This window comes from Halictus rubicundus, chromosome 7, assembly GCF_050948215.1.
Source record: "Halictus rubicundus isolate RS-2024b chromosome 7, iyHalRubi1_principal, whole genome shotgun sequence".
Classification (NCBI taxonomy): domain Eukaryota; kingdom Metazoa; phylum Arthropoda; class Insecta; order Hymenoptera; family Halictidae; genus Halictus; species Halictus rubicundus.
This window is the reverse complement of record NC_135155.1, coordinates 17,641,147-17,668,042: the sequence shown is the minus strand read 5'-3', so window position 1 is coordinate 17,668,042 and position 26,896 is coordinate 17,641,147. Positions and strand designations below refer to the sequence as shown.

General features: G+C 42.8%; 2 protein-coding genes across 9 annotated transcripts in view; both read left to right on the top strand.

The window, feature by feature from the left end:
• The window catches only part of LOC143355807 (uncharacterized), a 58,063-nt gene extending 56,941 nt beyond the window's left edge, over window positions 1-1,122 (top strand). Inside the window, exon 2 of the mRNA XM_076790929.1 lies at window positions 336-1,122. Coding sequence (XP_076647044.1) covers window positions 336-455 — 120 coding nt within the window. The 3' untranslated portion in view covers window positions 456-1,122. The remainder of the gene's footprint in view (window positions 1-335) is intronic.
• The window catches only part of Rg (A kinase anchor protein rugose), a 624,229-nt gene that overhangs the window by 302,969 nt on the left and 294,364 nt on the right, over window positions 1-26,896 (top strand). The window lies entirely within an intron of this gene.

The following is a 26,896-nucleotide window of genomic DNA, read 5'->3' as shown; positions in this document are numbered from 1 at the left end:
GAAATAGCCCTACACGATCTATGTCACGGACTTGGATCGAGACTTCACCGTGCACCGTTCACGAGCCACTTAATCATTTGTCATGTTAATGCTTGAATGAGTGATTTGCTGAAGGGTGGTAGAAGATCAAAAAATTGATATATAAAAATTGATATTTCGTTCGGCTATATTTACTCTAGAAAAGTTCAGATTCAATTATTAACTTTACACTGTAACAATCGATTTCCGAATGATAGCAGATCTGTAATGAATTCTTCTTAGTTTTTGTTTGCAAATTGCTTATAGATAACCGCCGCATAAATGATATATAACGAGTGTCATGTTTACTGTTTCAGGTACGTATGAACGTGGAAGAGCGCAGGAGATCGGGATCGAGGTGCGCGCGAAGCGAATGTGGTGAGACGCCGACGAGTCGCGTAACAAAAGCACGATTAACATTCTGTGAACGACCGTAGAACGCAATTACATCGGTCGCTATACTACTTTCTCTACCACTCTACTCTCTGTGTATCTTTCTGTGTCGGTATGCGCTGCCATAAACGGGCCCAAAGGCCGTGCCCCGCGATCGACGATCGAACAAAGCTCTTCCGGCCAACCGATTTATTTGTTCGGCTACTGTACATTAGAACGATCGTTGATTTAGAACGATCGCTCGCCGCTCGTTACAAGCAGCAGCGAGCTTATGCGGAATTTCGGACGGAATCAGCGAATCGAATGGAACCCGGCCGACATTCTCTCTCACTCTCTCTCTCTCTCTCTCTCTCTCTCTCTCTCTCTCTCTCTCTTTCTCTCTTTGGCAGAGAAGACGAATTTGGCTGGGCTTCGATTCGCCGCGTTTGTCCGTGAATTCATCACGAGCCCCGTTGATTAATTAAGTATTCCGATGAATGAACGAGCCTCGTTTGGCTCGTCGATTGCTCCGGGCACTGCCTTTTGCATGAGACAAATCGAAAAACCGATTACCAGTTGACAAAAGATCGAATAGACGTTCGCGTGCTGATTAGCTTGCTTGTTCGCGTGATTGATAAACGCGTTCTACACGGAACGTCCCTCTTGTTTCAACTCTGCACGATACTTGTTCACAAAACATTCTCATTACTCTTCTACTCCAAATTTTCTAAAATTGCATCTCCAGAAATCTAGTACAAAGAATATTGTTCATATTTAGACGTTTTAGATAGTCTGCGATTCATCGATTGTTCATTCTCATATACGTCTAGCCAATGAAATCTGCGTTTATATTTTCTTTCTCGTATTATTATACTGTTAGAAATTTGTTGCTTTAATCGACTGTTGGAACATTGCGTCTGTGAAATATTTATCGGCGTGTGTTCGTACGATCATTTACACATCAAGTCCCACTCTGTCACCGAATACGCGAAACGTTCCACATTGTTGTAACATTCGATGTGTTTCCATTTCTCTGTACCCGCTTACACACCGGCGAATCGAATACCGTTCAAGACAGTGAAATAAATAAATTGAAGTTCAATGTATTCACTCTTGTCCCACTCATTTCATCGAAGCCTTTTGCTCGCCGTGCGTGTGCCTTCGATTCGAGTCCTTAGCTTCGCATTATGGTAAGTTCAACTATTATTTATCGATTACGTCCGCTCGCGGAAGAAAATTTCACGCTCTCACACTTTCGTTTGACCGTTCGGTGCGACGCACAGTGTGACGAATGGCCTTTTTAGCTGGACAAAACTCTAAATCGCCTATTTTTCTATATTTATCGATTAATATGTTTACGGTTGTATGAAATATGAATAATTATTAATTTTTTACAACATTTTGTTGGTTTTTGTTAATTAAACAATAATTAAATAAAAAATAAAACAAAGTTAGTAATGGATCTATGTAACACAGAATGATTTAACAAGTAGTGGATATTATCAAAGAAGACGTCATTTTTAATTAGGGACAAAAACAATGTAATTTTGGAAAAATTATAGTACATGTTACTTTTTGGAGATTCAGATATATTCTAACGGGAAAGAATTATTCTTTGGTTTAGTATAAGGTTTCACTTTATAAATAACAACTCTGTTTCATATTATTGTTTACTATTTTAATGAAAATGTAATAACATGAAAATATAAATAAAACGAAAGAAATAACAGAGATCAAAATCAGTCTTCAATAGGAACATTCGGTTGCTAAAAACTAATAACTTATAAACAAATGTAAATAGAATACATCTAAACGTATTTGTGTTACGACAAATGTTTGGGTTTACGACTGAAGAAACGAATTTTCATACGAAGAAAGTTTAGAGGAACATTCGGGGATCTTATCATTGTTTATTCCTTCAATATACAACGAATGAGACTAAACAAACCGCTAACAACACGAGCGTGTACGTAAAACGACGTAACTTCATTGTAAATATTAGTATAGTTGCGCAACGTTGCGCAAGCCAATTTTGGTACTAAAATAAAGTAGAGAATCTCTACTTTATTTATATGTAAAAATCATCGTGTGGGGCGACGTGGGGCATATACTAATTCATTAACGAAGAGTAGTAACATGGGCGTTTCTGTGGAAAAATAAGTACCGTCATTGACACTTAATTTACAAAAATAGAGGAATGTTATCGATAATTTGGAATTACTCAAGTGAAAATACATATTTTGAGATGTTATATCCATCATATATAGGAAATTTAAACACTCCTTAGTACATTTTAACATATTCCTAGCGCGTATGGAAATGTGCCCATTCATTTATAGGTTAGGTGTTCGTTTTTAGGTGAAGTTTACACGCTCTGTAAACATACAACAAAAGAATTTTAAGTTTTAATATTCAAGGGTTTTAATACATGGTTATTTTAGATTATATTAGTACCTGTTAGTTTTTGTTGATTTGAAAGTTACTTTTGTCCAGCTAAAAAGGCCATTCGTCACACTGTGCGACGTTCCGCGAGCTCCGCAAATATTTGCCACGCCGCTTGTTTATGCCAGGCGAAATGCAGTGTGCTTTTTTCAAGAAAACAAAATTTGACAGCTGAAAAAATTCGCGGTTTTAGAAAAACAATTCCCCGACGAACGTTGTCGACGCGCCACCGAACACACCGAAAATTACGCGAGCTTCCGGCATTCTTGTGCTCCGAATTCTTTCGAAATTCCCCCGCGATTTTTCTTGTACCTCCGAAGTTGCGAAGGAGCTTTTCTGGACCGAAAAAGTACCGACAGAAAGTTCATTGCCCCTTCAAATTTCGTTCGGAGAAAACATTCACCGTGCCGTTGAAGTGACAGACTTCCTTAGAAAAATGGAAAACGACATTTATCGTTAGAAGAAAAATATACATTCTTTCCCGTGGAGTGCTTTAAAAATTTCACGACATTTCAAGGAAAGCTATGCAGCAAACTCTTTGCAAATTTGTCAGGTCGAGTCGTTGGAACGCGTTCGCACGGAAAAAAGGTGTTTTCTCACCAAATAAAACCATTTAATTGGTGCGTCGGAACTTCCGATGTTTGCGCTCTCCCGGAACTGAAAATACAGAAGTAGGTTTTCCCACGGGTCTGCGCGTTGCTTGAATTTATTTCTCGTGAAAACACTGCGCGCGAAGTTCGCCAGGAGAAACGCTCGTTCTGCGCGTTGGAAGAGCGCAGGCCTCGTTGCCGAAAATTCTTCCCTGTAAAATATATCTTTTTATCAGCAGTTCGTGAGTTTTGCAAGCGTTATAGCGCCGATGGAATTTTTCTAACCCGTACGCGACTATGCCCGCGTGCCCCAGTCAAGCAGTATAGTTCTCGCGGGTTTTTCATGCGACGAATGATCGAACCGACGCGTACCGTCCGCGGGTGTTCGACTGTAACACGGATCACGTGCCGAGCAACATGCAAAATTTCTAGGTTTAAAATGTTTTTCTCTATCGGCCGGGACGTTCGACGAAGAATCGAATCACTGTGAATCGACCGAGACCTCGATATCCCGTTTCACAATTTACCGGCGATAGCGGAATTCATGCCGGACCCAACAAAAGTTACAGCGTCGAGCTGTATGGCCAATCGATATGGGCACTTCGTTAATTCCGAATACTGAAATCCATTCGGAATACTTCGGCGCGGGAACAATTTGGCGGACACGCGCGTACTTCGCCACCCGAATCAATAGAATTCACTTTATGCGACAAAAGGTCCGCGGAGCTGGTCAATTACCGAGTTATTCGCAATTACCGGATTGCACGCGTGTACCGCGATTATTGCCGGTCCCAGCTCGGTCTGTAAAGTACCTGCCAACGGAACAACTGGTTATTTACAACAAATGGTGCTCGGGAACCTTTCCACGATGAAGTTCAGTAACAAATTTGGTTGCTTGATCATTTGTTTTCATGGATCGGTGGAAAAGAACGTTCGTTTCATCGAGAAAAGGATTACTTATGGTTGCTTCACTCTTTTGTGCATGCTGTAAATAAATCGTAAACGTGGCCGACAGGAAGTAGTCTTTACGAAAATATTTCTCTTGCTGAGCGTATAATTCAAATCGAAATTAATTAAAGTAGTCGAATATTAGATTTAATCGAATACTTCAAACACTGTTAAAACAAGAAAAAACATTGCAAATTGCAGTTTAATAGGGAATTTGTAGGAAAGTTAGACCTAGGAATAGCGGAACAGTATACAGGGTGTCTATAAATGTCCGAGCAAATATTTTTTGTTGAAGTTACAAGAAAGTTGAATAAGACAAATTTGCCCGGTTTTAAGTCTGCCATAATGCGCATGTAAACTATTTTTTTCGTCACCTTTGCGAGTTACAAAGGTCACTTTAACACTAGGTTTACGGAGCACTAAAATCGACTGTTTTGCGTTACTTCATAAAAATAACAAGAACGTGCTACCCCACATTTTTGGTAATATTTTTAAAATAATACATACCCAAAGAAATAAATTTGCTAAATAATTTCTTACGTATGCATCCTTAGAATCTTAATAATATTTAACTAAAAATATTAGAACCCGTCATTTTGACGGGTCCCGCAAATCTAGTGTTAAAGGTCTTTCTACACATTTACAAAGTAGGAGTCATTTGCAGTCAAAATCGTATTAGGCAAAAATATGCCGATCATTTCGTAAACAATGCATAACATCAACTGTTTACCTAATAAGATTTCGACTGCAAGTCACTCGTGCTTCACAAATGTGTAAACAAAATGGGTGTATGAATTTAACAAAACATTATAGCAGACTTAAAACCGTGCAAAGTCTGATTAAACTTTCCAGTAACTCCAACCAGTTTCGAAATAATTGCTCCAACATTTACAGACGGTCACCCAGTGCATTTCAGTGCGAGATGCAGTTCTCCGTAAAACGAAATCGATAGACGCAAGTACAGAAAGGCTTCTCGCACTTCGTACGAAGTTTCCGCTGTCGAAGATAAATTCCGAATTCGGAAACATTCGGAAGCCTGGCACGGGGTTGGAATCCCCTAAAGTGGTTATTTGGGTAGCACTTGTCTGAAAGTCTCGGGTCACGGGCGTTGCGACGGGACCGGAAGTCGTCCGGGGTTGGCGACAGAAAATAAATCAATATCGATATGGCGATCGGATCAGCTCATCGAGCAGAAGTGAGGTAATGGTCCATTCCGGGGCTATCAAATCTGTCGGGGGTTCTCCGGCGTCTCTTCTCCGGCCTGGCTATGTTTTTTTTTTTTCATTTTTCCCATCCCCTTTCCGACCACGTTCCGCCGTTCCAAGACTCTGTTTCCACTTGATTTTCCCGCGCCCTCGCCCCGGCCTCGTTCCCGTCCGCCCTATTTATCAGAGCACAGGGCTTCGGCGAAAGGTCCGAGCATTTTGCTATTTTCTGCACCCTCCCGCCGTTCCGCTTCACCTAAACCCGACCCGGGCTGTACCCGCCGCCTTTTGTACCCTGCCAACCAGATCGGATAAACTCCCTCGCCTAGAAGCGCCGCGCGCCGGCTACGAAACGACCCGACCGACCACCGAAAATCCTGTAACTTTACTTCTGCTTTTGACCGCCTTGCTGGATTATTCAGGAATTTAACGTTACGAGCCTTTGTTCTCTGTTAGGTTGTCCCTGGACTGCGGATCTGTCTCAAATTGGAACAAATTTAACCATTGCCGAGGCGGATGCTTTTCAGGATTTTATGCCAGCCGTGGCTAAATTCACCGATATTATTTTGAACCTGGAGCTTTGGGGTTTGGGAACCTGGAGACCTACACAGGGCGGCCTGAATAGGGCCGAAGGATAGGGCAAAGTATTAGTAACCAACGCCATATCCACATATAAAATTTCCGGTTGCAAATTTCGAATTTCAGCTCGAATATTATCCTTCGGCTCCTATATTGTGTGGGGTTTATTATATATATATATTTATATAAGTAGCCCCAGAGAAGAAAGCTACGAAAATAGGTTTGAAAAAGCAGAAAACAATTATTTCAATAGAAAAAGTATAAAATCATTTTTCCTATACGGATAGTCACGAAAATTTGTGATTGCGAATTTTGGATAGCTGTGAAAATATTTGTAAGATTTAAAACGAAAAACGTTGCGTGTGAGATAATTAGTAGGATTAGATTATATTAGTTTATTAGATTAGTGAGGAGTGTAGAGGGTAGCTTCCGTTGAGTGCAATAAAATTGCTAGTTAGGTGAACTATTACATGCATCTATTGCACGCGCCCCACGTTTTTCGTTTGGTATCCTACAAGTATTTTCATAGCTATTCAAAATTCACAATCACAAAGTTTCGTGACTATCCGTATAGGAAAAAATGATTTTATACTTTTTCTATTCAAATAATTGTTTTCTGCTTTTTAGTCTTGCGTGTGTTGTCATCCAGTTCTATGTTTAAATTTTCAAGTCTCCAGCTCATCGGGAAGTTGGTTTGAATTGCGATTGCAATTGCAATAGTCATGTTCGCACTGGGAGACGATCTCGTTTGAAAATATTGACGATATTTCCATCGAGTTAGTGTAGTGGACAGTTAATACGGTCTGAGGTATCGAAGGAGCCATCATGAATCTCCGAGCAGTGTTCTGGAACGTTAAAAGTTATTTAAATTTGACATGGTTCAGTCAGATTTGAAGAAATAATTCTGTCGCCGAGGTATGGTTAACATGGCGGTCGACGTGTTAAAAGTATGATGACTCCGGGGGAGCGGTGGGTGCGGGGAGTCAAATAACAGAGCTCGCAGCATGCAAAGTCGGGCAAAGTCCAGAGAATCCAAGTTCCTCGAATTCGAAACTCAAACACGAGCCGGATGTCTGCGCGTTCTGCCGTCAACGTGGCCAACAGGTCGAGTTAGGCTAAGTGATTTAATAATTCACGGGGAAGCGAAGTTCCGGTTCGCCGGGGGCCCTTAATTCGCTGCTAAATAGAAGGTCCGCCGGCGAGAAGACGTCTCCTCGAACCAAACGATGACCGTCGAAGCGTCCCGACGCCGACGAAAAGCGACCCGAAAATTCGTCCCTTCGTCCCTTTTCGTCCCTTTTTTTCGCGCCAAATGATAATATCGGGACATAAATTGGTGTAAATTTTCACGTTGTGTTTAACAATTAGTTTCTGTGACATCAGAGATTACAGTTCGTTAACCTAAAACGTTACGCGCTTGATTTTAGTGAGTTTTTATCAGTTTTCAGTTATAGATATATCACAGAGAATTAATCTGTACTAATACCCTTGATCTAACCGGAGATTTGAGTGGCAGCGTCGAGAGGATTTCTTAATCCCTTATCTCCCGGATAATAATGTTTAGATGTCCTTTTTATATTTAGATTGAAAACTATTTGCCTCGGAAGGTTTCCTTTTTTTTTTTCAAGGGGTTCGTGTTTGTCTTTACTCGTCGATAAAAGCTCTTACTTAGCAAAAGGGCCGAGTGTTTGCGGACCGTATGTTAGTTTTAACTTCGTCGTGCCCGAGAGAAAGATTCCCCCAGCAATGGCGGCGGCGTAATTCCATTACACATCAGATCGATTGACCGCAAACGGATACACGAAAGCCCTCCTCGAGGACCGATCCACCGAACGAACCGATCGACAATTACCCGCCATTTTCCGGTCCTCGGAGACCTCCAATGATTATTAGGTTGTAGAACATGAAATGTTCGATTTTTAAGATTAATTTTTAGTGATGAATACTTTAAATCAAAATAGCGAAATTGAAACAAGTTTCCGGTTTTTCCCATTTTCATAGTAATTCGACGTACTAGTGTCAATAAGTTCCTTAACAGTGTCTTGAACCTCTTCTTGATTCCTGGAGGCTTTCATTTTGGAAAGCAAAACGTCAATATGCGAGGTTAGACGCACAAACAAAACAAGCAATGGCCGGCCTAACAAAGGAAAGTGTGCCCTCACAGCTAGATATACAATATGGCATCGAATACTTTTTAATAAAAAAATAATTTAAAATACTAATAAACCAAAATCGGACATTTCATACATGTGTTATGTTTACACTCGTCGGCGTCCAAGGACTCTCGAGTTTGGTGGGCCCCTCACTGGGTAAACCCCACGGTGGTGGGGATAATTTCGCGACGTTTGTCATCCATGCCTTGGCGACATATATAGAGAAATCGCTGTACATTGTTCCGCGAAGCATACTTCGACTTTATGGTGAATGCTCGCCGATATGATGGGTAGAGAAGATTAGGGCTCAGTGTCCCGCTGCAATTCGGCGAAAGTTACGCATCGCTCTCTGGGGCAATGACGGCAAGATTATAAGTCCATAATGGAAAAACTTTGCTCCTAAAGAACGGGTCCGTCGATTCTGCTCCGGCAGCTGGCTGACTTCTTTATTTACCTTGACGATGGGCGAAATTAACGAACTTGCTGCGTCCACGGGAAGAAGGATCTCCGGTCGACGGGACCGTCAGGTTAAACAATAAATCTCCCCGAGTCGTAATTACAATCCTCTTCTTAATTGGACACCGAACCTCTGGACGCTTCGCTCAAGTTTCTTTGTTCAATTATTACTATGATATCACTGTCCAACAAATACCAAGGGAAGGTCGTCTTTCAACACCGAGCTCGGTTTTTAAAGGATTCATTTTCAATGGAAGACTCCTCCTTGATTTCAAAGGATTTTAATGCTTCGATGATATGAATGAAAAATATCAAATTTCCATATTTAAACATTTTTTCCCGATGTAAAAGGATTTTTACTTGGAACGATTCTGTAGACTGTCTCGAATACAACGACACATTCGAATAGTTCGGAGCACTTCGAATCGATTGAATTACAGAGAGATTATTTTCTTCGTAATGATTTCTGTATTTGTACAGAATATTTCAAAAATTGTGCTGCAGATTCATTTTGCCTAGAGTGAAGGAAATTTTTCACGAAAAAGTAGGCGAGAAATATGGGAGGCAATCTTTTCACGTGATGCTTCGTTTCCTAGAAAATAGACTTCATCCGTCAAGTAGAACAGGTGAGCTATGGGCAGACACATCAGTCAAGCCTTATTCAATATCTTGCGTCAGCGAGGAACATTTTTATTCGGTCTCAACCTAAACGTGTGATTCGTATCTGCGTATTACCCATCATATACAAAATGCCATACGCTTCAAAATAACAATCAAGAAGATTAACTTATTCCAGTATTCTAGAAACGGGTTAAACTTCAACACGGCAATCCCGTACATATTGACAAGAAAATGACAAAAATCGAAGTTTTAAGGCGAGGAATTCGGAAAAAAGGGAAAAAGGGTTAAACTTCACCTTCTAGGACTAAGAATATTTAACTTTTCTAAATACAATCCTGTAGATCTTGATGAGAAAAAGTCAAAAATCGAAGTTTTAATGAGAGGAATTCACTGGTTCAAAAGTTACGCGTGCTTAAAGATGAGCGATTTTACAGTTACTTGCAGCGTGCACGGAAAGTCCATTCGATACAAGCTCGGCGCTTAACGTGTTACAATCGTTCCACTTTAAACACGCATAACTTTTGAACCCGTGAATTCCTCGCCTTAAAACTTCGATTTTTGGCATTTTCTCGTCAATATGTACAGGATCATAAAATATAAAGTTATAAATTTCTGGTTTCCCAATGTGAAGTTCAGCCTAGAAACGCCCAAAACGAACACTGTGCGGTCTAAATGTTGGTCGATTTAACATCGTTCCTCGTTAAACTCGGATTACCATTACCACTGTGCCCGGGTGAGTTTCTCTGCGAGAAAAAAAGGTAGCAGGAACCGTCGAAACACGGTGAACCTGATGGCTGATTAGCAATCGCCGATAGATTATGAATCCGAAAGCACGGGCGGATGTAATTACGAAAAGATTTCTTCGCGTGTTTCCGGCGCGAATATGTACATAAATTTGAAACTCTTAGGCCTCTCTTTCGCCGCGTGTATGAAAAACGCCGATGAATATTTCCGTCGCGTTTCACACGATAACCGCGAGAACACGGACACTCCAGGTCCTGATTAATATTCATTAATTGATACGAGCCGCGAGGACGCCCCGCCACTAGATATAACGATCCCTCCAATTAAAACTCCGTTCCATCGAGCTCGTTCTATTTCGGCGAATCCGAACACCAGTTCTCCGCGAATCAAGACGGTGACAAAATAATCTAGACTATAAAAGTCTCGAGATGCCTCGAGGATCTTTCAGCAAGAGGCACGCAACTCCAGTTTCGATTGGTCCTCGGCTAAAATCCTGTATCGTTTAGGGCACGTTTGACGCAAGCCCCGATAACAAGCGAGCGACTTGAATTTTAACTTGCATCCGTTTCGTTGAGTGGTGCTTGAGAATAATGTTAGTCCTCGATATCTCTGAAAAATGTCAACATATTCCGTCCATATTTTGTTCTCTGTCGTGCACACTTGAAAACTACTACGATCCGAAACAAACATTTTATAAATATATTCTCCCGATTGTATACTCGAAACTGGTTAAATGTAGCTGTATTTTTCTTGCCGCAACCTTCTCAATTGTTGTTTCGAATATGTTCGCGTGTTACACCATCGTAAAATGGAGTTCACTCTATCGATTTATGCAAATGGTTTTTGCTCTCGCCGTTGCGTAATGTCGCCACGACATTGTTGAAACGAACGCGTAAAAATGCAAAGTGATTTTATTGGACCTGTTCGAAATAGAATCGCGAACATTATATCCGACATTAATCGATGCACAAGTTCTTATAAAGGCGGGCACGAAGCCCAGCCTTGGAGACACTCGAACATTTATACGCCCTCTTGAAGAGGTAATTAAATCAAGAATATCGTCCCCCATCATCTTCGATGAAACGATTATGGCTTCGGATAGAGGATCAATGGGGATCCACGTCTCGAGAATATTGTAAGAATTTAATAACAAATGTGCCACGATGATTTGCTTTAGAGCAGTCAAAGGTCCTTGAAGGAAGTACAGTGTTCACTCGATATATGTCCAAAACAAAGGTCTAGCCAGGGACATATAACGACCAGGAGATACGATTCTTTGATCCACGCGTCCTTACACTCCGCGGCGACCGAGGTATACTCCGCGGTGGTGGGGATAATTCCGCGACATTTATCGGCCATGCCTTGGCGACATATATAGAGAATTAGCTGTATGTCCAAAACGGGGGTCTAGAAACGGAAATATATCGGCCAGGAGGTACTATTCTTTGATCCACGCGACCTCACCTTCTGCGACATTTATCGGCCATGCCTTGGCGACATATATAGAGAATTAGCTGTATGTCCACAACACGAGTCTAGAAATGGAAATATATCGGCCAGGAGGTACTATTCTTTGATCCACGCGACCTCACCTTCTGCGACTTTTATCGGCGAGGCATTTGTGACATATATAGAGTAAACACTGTATTCACTGTATTCAATATATTTGTCTGTTAGTGAAACCAAGAGGTATCTGCGATAAGTCACATTCTTGGCGGATTTTCGCGGCGGTGCCGACGCAAGAATGCACGACAGACAACCGAACTTTGCAGAATTTAATCTGCTAATTAATAAATCCACGCTCTCCGGAGGCGCACGCGAGACACGCGTCTCCGCATTACAGAAACCACGACGCAGCTGGGCTAGCTCTCGGCCCGTAACCGTAAATTATAAACCCCACTTCTCTGCCCGCAGCTTTCATTTTTATGACGAGCGTGCTGCGAGGGAAAAGTGAAAAAAAGAAACCTCGTTTTCGTTCTACTTCGAGGAACGAGGATTGTAAAACGCGTCGGCGGTGGGGGCCATGGGAACCACGAGGAAACGGAACACGACCGCGACCGTCGCGCTGCTTTTACGGCGCAATTCCAGGCTGTTAATTATCGTCGCTCGCGTTTTCGCGTTGCGCTCGCGGCCGCGTTAATAAAAACGGCTATAGTTCCACGCCGCGTTCCGAATTCATTTCCGCCGTTCGCGGCCTCGATAGGGAATCGTTTAACGGGGGATTTTCGTTTACAGCACGAAAATCGACTAATATCTTGCACAGAATTGGCGCAGTATGTAAACGTAATATACCGGCGGAAATACAATAACTTATAATGAATATTAATACTGGACAACTATTGCGTACAAGATGCAACGACGATGGCGGAATAATCAATATATTTGATCTCTTTCTGTCGATGTTGTGAGATGTACAGTAAAGTCTTGATCTAAGCCGAACGGAGCTGCACGATCTTAGTCAGTTCGCCTGTCCCCTTCACTGAGGGGCGAGTAGGATAGGGTCGGGTACGTCGGTGTGAACCACTACTAATCCAATTACAAACTTCCTTATTTTTCATTACTTTTTTTATGGGACTTTCACCGACTTATTTGTGGCATTTTTCTGATTAAAATGCTACTAAACACGATATAATTTGAACTGTATTTAGTGGTTTAATTGACGGTATGTAACGCGCCTACACGATCTATGTCACAGCAGGGGCCCGATGATTGGGCTTAGATCAAGACTTTACTGTATTTCTTACGCAACTATTTTTGAGGCGCGTGTGAAGGTCAAATAAGTTCTTCACATATTATCTATATAACTAATCCTTCTAATGTCTCGAAAAAGACGTTCGGTTCCAATTTTGGAGAAGCCACCTGGTTCGAATGGGAGTGCGCGAATACTTTTGTCGAGCACTGTACAAGTTCGGCATTCGTTTGCATGGAAAATATTCCGCGGTGATTTCGAGCGCGCACGCGCACGAGCGTAAGAGAAGGAACCCCGATATAAATTCTGATCAGCGCTATCCACTTTGCGGAGAGATTCTTCCGCGTGATTTATCTCGGTGAGCAGCTCGTTTCAATTTGCCAGCAACCACCCGGCAACCCTTCGTATCGCGTGTTGCCGAGCCATCGTGGGAACCTCGAACACCCCTTGATTATTTCATCCACCGCGATCGTTTTTTTCCGGTCCGAGAGGAAAAAACTTCCGCATCGCGGGAAAATCGAAAACCCTGGAATCAAGAACCCGAGAATTTCCGCGAATTATCCGCGGTTTATTTCGTACCCATCGGATCATTTTAGCAATGGTAAGCAAATTTCGAATGACAGTTTTTAGTTTCGTTAGAAATAATCGATACCCTCTCTTCCTTCGTTAAGCCTTCAAATACGAGCTGGAACACTGTTTAATTGGTACGTTCGTATTTTAACGCTAAACCTACCAAGCACAAAACAAATAACAGTGAAACGTATAAATCAATAAATAAATACGGAAGTCAATTCAGTAAATTCCTGTGAAAACGGTTTTATAATTTCAATAATTGTGAGATTGAAAACCGGTCATTTTGACCGTGGTAGGTTTAGTGTTACTAAAAATCGAGCTAAATTGACAGTCAATTTAGTAACAATTCACACTCGAGTATTGTAGCGTGAACAGTGTAATTTTTGTGTCTTTTAGCGAATTGTGTTTAGACAATTTAGACATTCTTAATTAAACTTACATAGCATCGTGGTGTCAGAAATAATTAAACGAACGAAGTAGTTAAGAAGCAAAAACCATACTGATCGAAACTTTCCCATCGATTGCAACACGATGTACACCGTCACGTAGTAGTATACCGCGTTAGTAGTCAGACAAGATTCCCAACTAATCCAAGGATATTCCCATTCAAGTCATGGCTCTCAAGTAGTGTAAGTTCATACATAATCAGACAGTATATTTAACATCCACCTTCGAGATCATTCAAGCAGGAACAGAATAGGATCGATCCCGACCGCAGAAGACTGTTACACATTTTCGTTGCCATTTAAACCGTAAGTTCGAACTTCCATAAACCTATCAAAACTTTGATTGCTGTGTCATTCGTATATGCAAAGCGCACCTTCCAGTCTGAAATTGAGAAGTAATGCTTGCGAATAAGTTTGAAATGGAACCAATTGCTACGAGCCATTACTAGACTGCGGATTTTCAGTGGGGACAATTCCGCGACGTTTATCATCCAGGCCTTGGCGACATGTATAAAGAAATCACTGTAATTTTAAATTAAAAATATTAGAACCCGTCATTTCGTCAGGATGCCGTAAACCTTAAAATTCGCCCAGCGACATTGTTCGGAACAAGCCGGCGCGAGTGTGTTAGTTTATTCCAACAAAATTTTATACTATTACTGTGTGAATTAACGTTTTCCGCAAAAAAAAAAAATAGCTGTCAAAGTGTTAACAGATAGGGCATACGATTGCTTCGGAAACGTTTGACCCCGGAAAAATCGTCGCTCATATTCTCCAGCTCGCGTTCCACGTGTCTCGTGTCGCCTGACGACTTTATCGCGGAGAATCAGGGCTCTGCAGCATGCAGCAGCCTGCTTGCTGGAAACGATGCGAATTCCTCGGGCGAGTCGAGGTGTGCAAACGGACTCCGCATTTCGCGCTTTCGTTACCCTTGTTCTCCGGTTTCCGACTGCGCAGGCGAGGCCCGGAGTGACGAGCACGTCACCGCGCGTGTAATTCGAGGCACGTTCCGCGATACGTTCCGTGCGACAGAGAAAGGGTCGCCTAGACGAAACGAGGTCGCGGAACGCATTTTTTCCTCTCCCTCTCTCTCCCGTCTCTCTTTCTCTGCCGTGGAGCGAGCCAACGCGACGTGCCGCTCCTGTGTCGCATCCGGTTTCCACGAATCGCGACGGAACGCTGCCGGGCGATTTAAAGGGCGGCCCCGCATCGAAAGCGGATTTACACCGCGCGCAGGGATAGAATCCCGCGCGGCCGACTAACCGGTTCCCTTTTCCCCGGCTTTTCGATCGCGAAACTGTTTCTGCACACACGCTCGTTGCGTTCTTTCCGCCCCTCGTAGCGTTTTATATAGGTAAGCGTTTCACTGTTCAACCGCGTGACGAAACACCGTTCTCCCTCAGCTTTCCTCGTTGCCTAATACCGTTTCGTCGTCGACACTTTTTAGTGCGCGCGCGCGCGCGCGATTTGCCTCCGCGAATTTAAGGGACGCACGCGAACACATGCACGGAAAAAATCCACGGAACTTTCTGAACGTCTTAAGAGCCCGGTCTTCGTATATTCGCGATAAGGTAGAGTGACTACTTTACCGACAAAAAGTGGTTTCACGTGGCTCAATTTTTCGTCCTTGTATCAGAATATTTTGTCGCTGGTAAAGGGCTCAATAATATCGGTAATACAGAGGGAAAAATGTGACAAGTTTAGTCAGAGACTTAAGACCCAGGATAGGAAATTATTCCTATCCTGGGCCCTTAACCAGTTAACTGTGTTTGACGAGTATACTCGTCATGAAGAAATGGCAATATTTTGTGTCATGACGTGTATACTCGTCAAAACAGCTATAATTCAAACAGCGGTTAATTTTTGCGACGCAACTTAGGTAGACATTTTCCAAAAAGGTCGCAACAGCTAACTGGTTAACCACTTCGCGACCACGGACGAGTTATCTCGCGACGAAATATCGTTCGTACGATGACCACAGACGAGTTATCTCGCGACGAAATACCGTTCGTACGATGACCACAGACGAGTTATCTCGCGACGCAATGTCGCTTGCGCTATGCCACAGACGAGTTGTCTCGCGACCAAGTTTCGTTCGTATATCGCCACCTATTATATATTGAGCTATTGGGATGATTATTGGGACGAGAGTTTTAATTTGAAAATATTCTTAGCAAGAATGATGTTTATTTGTCTTTTACATGAAATATTTGTAAACATGGATCCACACATAGTGCTACATTACGAAGCTACATCGACGTGGCATCTCCATCTACTATCGTGCAGAACTACTTGCAAGCGAAACTTGGTCGCGAGATAACTCGTCTGTGGTCATCGTACGAACGGTATCTCGTCGCGAGATAACTCGTCCGTGGTCGCGAAGCGGTTAATAACAGATACGGTGTAGTAGTGCGATAGGATTAGGAGTGTAAAATGTGACATTTCAGGCTAGGTGAAAGCAATAGTTTTACCGAGACGAAATTCCACGTGTTCTCAAAATATACGTTACATTGATGTAGAAAGTATGGAGTTCGTACGGAAGGAATGACTGCGATTCGAGGCGAAAGGGAAGGTGTCGGTGGCCCGAGTTAAAAAGCGGACGCGCGCCGTGGGGATGGCCTTTTCCACGGGCCGGCGATGTAATACTAAAAACTCTGCCGTCTGAAAGTTTCTCACAAAAGCACGCGGGACATGGGAAGCCTAAGATTCCCGTCTTGTAGATATCCAGCACCAGCCGTCGCATCTGAGGCGCAGATACGCCGGTTTACGTTTTCGCTGTCCAGACGCTTTCATCGTTGAAAAGCGTGGCTCTGCTTTCAGCAGTCACCCCCCCCCCCCACCCTTCCAGCAACCCGACTTTTGTTTCGCTCGTAATTTATCTTCCGATACGGGGAGCCAGCTTTATGATAAATGAAAGTAAACCGAGCGCGGATCTGCTAAAACGGCTGCTCTCTCTCTCTCTTCCTCTCTCTCTCTCTCTCTCTCTCTCTCTCTCTCATTCATGCGAGTACACGCTTTTTCGAAAACAAGATACTGCAGCGTGCAATATTTATGGCGTAGATCAAGCTGGTCGCGGATTTACACGCTTTATCTTCGCACATTTGCGAGTTTCGTGGAGTATTCACCCCTTGCCATATGATTTTCTTCACGACTACAGCGATCAGAACTTCTCTGTGCCTAACAATTTACCGAAAACCAATTTACTTAAATTTGGGTAATAAAAGAAGAAAATTTTATTTCGACCTAAGGGAAAGAGAAATCACATCGCCGCTCGATAGCCTTTGTGTCAAATCTTCGCCACGAGTCTGACTCGATATTGGTGATATTGGCTCGATATTTAGCCAAAGAAGGGATAGTTCACCTTCTGGGACCAAGAATTTTTAACTTTTCTAAATATAATCATGTAGATCTTGATGAGAAAAAGTGAAAAATCGAAGTTTTAACGAGAGGAATTCGCTGGTTCAAAAATTATGCGTGTTTAAAGAGGAGCGATTTTACAGTTACTTGCAGCGTGAACGGAAAGTCCATTCGATACAAGCTCGGCGCTTAACGTGTTACAATCGCTCCACTTTGAACACGCATAACTTTTGAACCAGTGAATTCCTCGCCCTAAAATTTCGACTTTTGTCATTTTCCCGTCAAGATGTACAGGATCATAAAATAAAAAGTTAAAAATTTCTGGTTTCCTAATCTGAAGTTAAGCCTAAAAACGCTCAAAGCGAACGTAAAAACGAAACGAAAACAAAACCTCGAAAGAAGAGCTGCATTAACATCTGATAAACACGAGATGAGCGTTACGCGTCCGAATCGTCGTCCACTGCGACGACCAAAAGAAAGATCGATCCTTCCAGTAGCTAAAGTGTTAATTATTACTTGTCTCGAGATCGAATCTCTGCCGGTGTAGAATGCAATTCTCGTCTCGAAATTAAGCTGGGAAACGGCTCGAGACAGGGAGGCGCGAGAGGTCCGTGTCTCGTAACCGTGATTTAATTAAAGGGAAAGAGGGTAGTTTATGAACATCGTCGGGGCTGATTAAACGCGATTCGTCGGCTACCTCTGATTAACTTTTCTTTTCACGGCGAGCCTCACGCCTCCTCCCAATTCGTTTGACCACGATTTTCTCTCGAATTCGCTCGTTTTCTTCGTGTTCTCTTTCTCACCCCCCATTCCTCCTCCCCCGCACACACACACGCACACACACACACACACACACACACGTAACGGGGGTATGAAAAGCAACGCGGACTCTGATTAATTCCTCGTTAAACGTTTCACCGCCGGTCAGAATACGGTTCCGGGGCGATTCCACGCAAATTCACTTTGCCCCGTAACGACCACCACGACCTCAATTTCCGTAAAACCACTCCACTCGATTCTCATAAAGGATTCGATTCCCGTCTTCGGTATCATGTCCCGAGCCAAAGAATTTCTCCGCACACTTTCGTCGCGCGTTCGACCGTTGTTTCACTGTTCGGCGACCGATTTTTACCGCTGGCCTCGTCGCCGTTGCCGCGGCCTTGATTGCACAGAGGGAATCCCGAATTTTTCTCGAGAATTTCCGGACCCTGTTAGCGGAACAATGGACACGTCGCGAATATATCACAGATTTCAAAGGTGTCCGGTTGGCCAGAAATTCTTTTAACCCTTAGCACAAAATATCGTTTACAGTGTTAAATTTGTTTGTATATTATAAAATGAAAAAAAAAAAATCATAATTTCAAAGTCCTACTGAGAAAGAAAAATTTCAGTTCCACTGGGTGTATTGGTCCGACGGCTCTTGTGTACATAGAATGGAAATATTCCAAGTCAGAAAAAATATTAGTCGTAAAGTGAATTCTCGATATATGTCAACAACACGGGTCTTGCCAGCGTCATGTATCGTCCAGGAGACATACCCGAGTCGTGTTCTGTTTACACTCCTCGGTCGCGCTTCGCGGTCCCTCGCGGGCTATACCCCGCGGTAGTGGGGATAATTCCACGACATTTATCCTCCAGGCCTCGGCGACATATATCGAGAAACTGTGTAAAGTCGGCGATAGTGATGGCAAGGATGATCGTGCGGATATTGGTGTAATAATTTTGAAGTAGGCGTTAGGACCTCTCGGACAGTCCGAGTGTTATACCAATCCACGAAAATCTATACTCGCGCGAGGATGAGAATTCGCATTCGTTTCGCAAAACGGACGAAATCAGTAATTTTGGAAGAGATCCAGAAGCTTCGAGCGCGTCGAATAAATTTTTAATGAAAACAGGAATTCTCGTCTCTGTGCCGCACTGAAAAATGTAGATTCGCGTAACGATCTGCAGTGTGACTACAATGAGTTTCCATTCGCAGAGCACGTTCGACGGGATAGAGAGGTCACGTGTCGACTCGACTCGACGCGACGCGACGCGACGCGACGTTACGAAGGCACGCTTATCGATCAGATTCCCGTACCAATTTCTCCCTTGGTAAACACCCTCGCGAGAATATCGGAGATTCGGTGTCTACAAAGCATTCTCCGGCGACGATAGCCTGCTGCCGCGTCCCTATTTATTTATTAATCCGGTAATTACGTGCGTCCAGCTGCCCCTTGCAAGTTCAACGACTTCGAAAGACGTCGACGACCTCCACGGAATGATCTAATAAAGCGGAAAAATGAAATGCGATTAACGCGGTAAACGGTGACTGAAAGAGGTCGCAAATTTTTGGAGTATTAGGACCACAGGACCAAAAAATAAAAAATTTTTGGTTGAACCTTTTTCGGTCATAGAAGTGTTGAACAGTCTCCTCAAGCTACGCTGAAACAACATCGAGCGATTTTATCCAATTTTTATGGTTTAATGGCCTAAGAGGCAGTGAGCTCACACATTCACAATGCACGACAACAACAATTTTGCATATCGCATGAAGGAAATCAAATTTCGCTATTTACAATTACAGCGCAGAATTTATTTGCTGTTTTGTGACAATATCTTGTTTCATATTTTATAAGAGCATACATCGCCTTTAATCCTCATACTATTTACATTTTTTTTTCAACGATAACATTTACCTTTAAGAGAAAAAAGTTTCGGTTACTTATAATCAGACTGCGGATTTTATGCGTTTGTGACAAAAATGGGTAAACACAATTTAAAGCAGTGGACATATTTTAGGGCAATAGCGTATCGGTTTTAGCTTAATGAAATAATTAAAAGAAGAAAGACATTTTTATTTCGCTCCTGTGACTTGCAATCGATGCAAAGATTTTTTATTTTGCATAAAGATCCGCAGTCTACTTACAATCCTTATTGTAACCAATAATAATTTTAGTCGATGAAATTACCTGTTGTTCACGACTTTTTGGTTATAACAGTTACGGTCCCTGCTTTGAACTGTTTCTGAAGATGGTCCGAGGGTTGATAGAATATTGTACGCGGGCTATTGCTGACATAAATGGTGCTACAAATTGAATAAAAAAAGAAAGGTGATTAGTTCGATCGCGCAACTAGGGAAGCACTTTTTGGCCTTTTGGCGTGAAAGTTACAAGGAGCATATTTGGCAGTCTTTTACTATTTTGTATTTTTATTCTATTATTATTCTACTTTTATTTTATATTGTATTGCGCGTTATAAGTGTCATTTTCAAAAACGTGAACAAACCAACAATACTTCGTAGTAAGTTTCACATTTGATATTCTGTTCATTTTTTTATCCATCTTGATTTCCATTTTTATATTTTAGTTTTTATTTTATCCCTTGAATATTCATTGCCAAAATGTCAAGACGTTCGAAATGTTTGATATCGAAAATGACAATGCAGAAAATTATGATCTATTCGAGAACGACTCGAACACCGACGAGGACGAAGAGAATGTTTCGAACGTACGTAGAGGACGAAAGAGAAGGAGATTTTTAATTACTTCCGATAGCGAGAATGAGGAAGAGGTAATCGAAACTGCTGTAGACGGAACTGTTTGGCAAGAAGTAGAAGAAGGGTCTAATCCTGGAAGAGCACCTATTCATAATATTTTTAGGGGAACATCAGGCCCAACAGGGTATAGTAAACGAAATATTATGCGGGGAAAACGAATAAAATATACATTATATATACTCGTAAATAAAAGAAACTATATTTTTATACTGTCAAATTGGCTATTATCTTCATTCTATATTAAAGAATATAAGTTGTGCTAAAGACCGGTCATTTGACCGGTCGCGGTACGAATAGGTATACGTGAAGTGTCGGTAGGAATAGTGTTAACCATCGGATCCGCGAAAAGAAGGCCGAGTGGCTCTGCAATTCGTCTTGGCCTCCGCCGGGCTCCTGCCAGCTGCGCTTCGAACCGCGATCTGCAAATACATGTGCATAGAGATACAGGCTCGCTTTTTTCGCGCGGCTGCCTCGAACTTTTCGGCGCCAGCTGCTGCCAACGGACCGAGGGCAACAAAGTCCCGGCCGCCCTTTTTCCCCATCCGAGGAATATAATACTTTCCTCTCGATCTTGAAAACGCGATATCCCCAGCCGACAGAAAGTGCGGAGCGCGCAGCAGATTTGAATGATGCGATCCGGCCGTTCCTTCTTCCCTGCCAATCTCGATGCATCATCGGGACTTAGTCTAGATCTTCGCTTCGCCATCGATCGTGCACCCTTTGCGTAACAAGTCCGGCTCGAAACCATTTCTTTTTGAAGTGAGAAGACCTTATATTAGGTCGCCCCAAAAGTTCGTGCCGTTTACCCTTGTACCATTTAAATTCTAAAAATGAAATATGTGATCACCCTTTCGTTCCACGACCTCTTCTGACCTTTCCGGCAAAGACCGTCACTATCAAATTTCTGCGGTTTTTCATTAACACTAGGTTTACGGACCACTAAACGTGACTGTTTTGCATTATTTTATAAAAATAACGAGAACATGCTACCCAAATGTATAGCAATATTTTTAAAATAATATATACCCAAGGAAATAAATTTGCTAAATAATTTCTCACGTATGCATCCTTGGAATCTTAATAATTTTAAATTAAAAATATTCTTTTCAATGCTGAATAATCTAAACATATCCACGGGCACGAACTTATAGGACGACCTAATAAATCGATCGAAAAATCGAGAAAAGAAAATGAAATACAATTATTATTTATATTTTAGAATAGAATCTTTCTTTAAATATAGAATTATGGACACTCTCGGAATTAATTAATTTTACAGAATGGTTTCAAGAGTTCCCGGGAAAAAATTTGTTCAATATGGAACATTATATTGGAGGACGTATTACTCGGAAAGTGGAAGCCAATGTATACAAACGAGAATCGGAAAAAATCCATTCGAAAGCTTGTACCACATAGGGGATCAAAATGAAAATTCGCTCGGACAAAAAGCGGGCTCTGAATTCGTTATGAAATTTTTTAAAACGCTGCGCAGCTCGTGTACCTGTCCATCGTTGGGAAATACACTGCAGAAATGTAGCTAACAGTGGTAAATCAACAGAGTTGCACAGTTTTTAAAAAATATTGGAGAAATTTAAAAAATCATAACAATATTTCACGAAACAGCTGAAACTCAATGTACTCGCGAGATTAGTTGATAAAAAACGAAGGAAAATGTAAGTCTCGAAAGGTCGAATATAGTGCAATGGTTAATAAATCTTTACGCGTTAAGACTATTCGTAGAGGATATTATATTTCAATTAGTAATGATTTGAACAAAATATTTGACAATCACTGGGACCACCCTCTTGAAATCTCTATCAAACTGCAATCTATATGGAATGAAAATCGTAATGAAAGCGCTCTCATAATCTCTCGAAAATGTCACGAACGATTTACCCGAATTGCTCGATACAGTATCGAACTTCTACCGAAGAGTCTACGCTCTGCGTAAAATGTCTTAGGCTAATTGCAGGCTTAATACAACCTGGGAGCGCCATTACATAGAACCTAAGTGGCGCAGTCTTCTCAAAGTTGTCACAAAGGTAGCACCATGAACATAAAGTCTAGTTCGATACAACTTCCATCTCATCCAATTCCGAGGGAACTGCTTTAACGAACATGTTCCAAGAACGAAACCGCCGGCCAACCTCGTTAAATCTTAATTACGGAATACGGGTGCGTAACAGAGCAAAAGGAAACGCTATGGCAACGATCGATGGCAGTCTTTCGTGTACAGGGCGTGTCCAGAATGTTCAAATCGCTTACATAATTGAAAGGAAGGAAATGAAATTTTCTCGAACACAGAAAGATGTTAAAGAAAATAAATCGTTGCAAAAATTGTAGACGATCCCGTGAGAAATCTTGTACGCGGTAAGACACTTCTCTTTTCTTCAGGCAAATCGAAGATGCCGTCGTAGCTCCACTTTCGGATAATTAAAGCAACCCGAAGCGACCGATAACGCAGAATCGATAACGCAATTCGCTTTCTGAGTGCGTACCTATTACCGAGCGGAAAAAATTTCGGAACATAAACTCGAGCAAACAACGCAAACAACGTCGCGTCAGGCGGAATCGGCTAGCACGGTCCCGGGGGCAATAAATTTTTACAGTGGGCCAGTCTCAGGCTCTAACCGAGTACATTCTATTGGAACTATCCGTGGACGTCGTTATCGAGCGGCGCTATAACGCCTCGAACGAGCGATAAGGCGGCCAGACGCAATAACCGTTCACGAAGTTGCAACTCTGCCGGGGCCGGGATGCATCGGGGACGGAGTGCATCGACGGGGCCGGAGTTAACGAGAGTAATTGCATAGCTCGCGCAAATTTGTAAACTCCCGACAGCGCGGCAGCGTGCGGCAGCGGGCGACGACGCGGATTTTCGTTCCTGCGGTGCCGAAAATGTATGCAAACCGCCACCTCGAGGATTCGGTGTCCTCTCCCCCTGCAGGAGTTCCGCGGCCGTGTTATATTGAATTTCAAATGCGACCCGACGCGATAAATAAACTTACTCCGTGACGCGCGAGTTATCTCGCCCCGCGATTTTACCCCGCCTATTTATGTCTCTATCTCTCCCCCGTGCACCCCACCACCCAATGCACACGCCCCCCCCCCCCCCATCCCCCACCGTGAAATTGTGAAATCCTGCGGAAGCCTCGATATCAGCGGCGCAAGAGGACGCCGACGCCCGATGCATTAGCGCCGCGCAATATTTATTGGCATCCGCGGTTTATGGAACATCCGTGAGCGACACCTCTCGGCCTTTGTCGCGGCCGATTCTGTCACAAAGCTATCGTGTAGCTTCTCGTTCGAGTGTGTCTTTTGTCGACTGCCTGTACCCTTCGGAGTTGTTGAAAGTCAAGGTGACCTGTCTCGTAGGTTTGTCATGTTTACGAGAACGTGCCAGCCGAAGATTCGAAATCGATACAGTGGTCTCTCGATATATGTCAACAACACGGGACGTCTCAATGACATACATCGTCCAGGAGACATGCCCGTGTTATGTTTACACTCCTCGGCGTCCGAGGCCTCTCGTGTACCCCGCGGTAGTGCGGATAATCTCGCGACGTTTATCATCCAGACCTTGGCGACAAATACAAATAATCTCCGAAACTAGTGCGCAGATAAAAAAAAAGTATCGTACGAAAATCGCTGGTCTTTTTACGCACAATAAGATCCCATAATAAAAAATATAGATTTGAAAAAAGTTGCACTTGAAATGCACCTGAAAGTTGACCTTCGAATGACCTTGAAAACTGCCCCCCTCTTTCCCCCTCGAAATCCTTGGACACGCGTTTTCCACTTTTTTAACACTAGGTTTACGGAGCACTAAGAAATTACTATTTTACATTACTTTAGAAAAATAACATGAATGTATCGATCAAAGTTTGTAGCCATTTTTTAAATAATATATACCCAAAGAAATCAATTTGTTCAATAATTGCTCATGGATGCGTTTGTACAGTCTCAATATTCGCAATTTAAAAATATTAGAATCCGTCATTTTGACGGGTAATCTAGTAATCTAGTGTTAATATCTTTCATACTTTTCGAGCTATTCGGCTGGAAAGTTTTCAAATGAACACCCTGTATAGAGAAATCACTGTACTTATGTCTCAGCTTAGAATACATTGTGTCTGTATCGATAAGATCCAGCTGCATTTAATAGAATTTGGAAGGTTTGAGATGATTGCTGATACCGTACTACCGAAGCATTTCTGACAATGTCATACGCGTGCCATCAGTGTGACAAAAGTATCATGCAGCGTTTCGTTGAAGTGCGCATTTTGTCGGCAGCATGGAGAATGTGACCTCCGGTTGAAAGTGAACGCGCAGAGTTGTGCGTCTCGTATTTTTCTAATTTCAATAGAAGCGTGCCAGTCGTTTTCACTTACGCGGTAGCTTAGACTGTAAAAATGATTAAAAACGTGTTCGGGCGCAGGTTAAAATTTCGGGGTCCCGTGTAACAATCGCGTCGGCTCGCTCGCCGCAACGTTCGCGTATCAACGCGCTCGCGGAAGTAGCGCAAAGGACATAATTGCCGGCTGAAAAGGAGGTTAACTGGCTCTCCCCGGTGTATCCCCGTTGTTTCGTCCCCTTCGCCCCGCTGCCAGGCCGTCGTCCCGCTTTTTTCCTTTCTGCAGCGGAGAACCACTTAAAAACTAGCATGAGCACCGGCCCAGAACGTGTCCGCTTTTATGTGTATTACGTGCTTTTGAAAGGGTCCATTAAGGGGCGTAATCCCGTGGCCGGGCGTGCCGCGAAATTAAATTTGGAACTATTTAATCAGCGGCGGATGGAAAACAAAGGGGATTTTATCGGAGAAACGGTGCCGAGGTCCAGGGTCCACGGAATCTTAACTCGTCGCGAGAACAACCGCTCTTTACCCGTTCAGGCTGAATGTATATACAGGGTGTCCCCGAAAAATCTTGCGATCCCTTGAATATATTAGATAGGTAACAGAACACTGTTCTTGAATTTTTTGGAAGTGGTCTCTCGAACGGTTGCTTGCAACCCCCACCTCTAAAGAATTAAATAATTTTTCTCTACCCTTAATAATTTGATCACAATTCAGAAAAAATATATGATACGAAGGAGGTAAATTCGAATATTTTCGTTTTTCTTCCATCTGAATATCTTAGTTAACAACCGAGAAAAAAATGATACAGTTAAGGGTATTTACCCGCGTATTACCCTTAAATGAAGGGTTAGCGACTTAAAATTTTGGGTGATTATCTTTCAACCGAAAACCATTGTTTTCCACATAATACCAATAAAAATTGTGGCCGGGGTCGCTGGACCATTCTTATCCTGCCAGGCCCTTTCGGCTCGGCCAATGAGAACCGCGCCATGATTGGTCCATGCGATTCTCGTTAACAACTCCGCAACAAAGCCGCGGAGAACATTTTCGCAAAGGAAACAGTTACTTCGAATGACCACAGGAATCAGCCCTTTCAAGGACGTACAACCTGCATACTCAGAGTATACCGGGTGTCTCGGGGCGGGTGGTGCAAGCGACCACGAGGCGATTCTACGTGCAAAAATAAGTAAAAATAAAAACAATTATTTTCTCGATTGACAGCTTTCGTTGGAAAGCTCCTGGCATACATGCTCGCTCGGGCCACCCATCCTGAGACACCCTGTACATGGAGCGCTCGCGTATCAGGTTTACCCGCTCAGAAGCATCCTTTACGACCCGTTCACGAACGATAAATCACCGACAGGAAGTGCCCTCGCGAGACCCGTCAGATTTCACCGTTCTACATTCATTACCGCACTCTGGTGAACGTTTTATGCGCCCCTCTACCCCCGCGATCTCGCAAAACAGATTCTAATAGCGGTGAGCTCTCCCCGGACGAGCATTCGACGCAGCTGCTGGACGTCTTCGGGCCTCGAGAGTTTTCGAGCAACCCGACCCTGTCGGGATCTTGATCTGTCGTAAACGCGGCACCTCGACAGCTTCGCCAGCTAAACGTCAGAAGGGAACGCTCGCGAGGGGAATTGTTAATCTACCGAGACACGCTAAAACCCGGAGAAAACGTGAAAAAAGTGATATGGCAAGTCGTCGTCTTAACGTCATCTACGACGTCCTGAAATAATAAATGAGTATTGATCTTCAAGAAATCAGAGTCACCTTGATTTTCTATTGAGAAGAAATTTTTTCGAAAT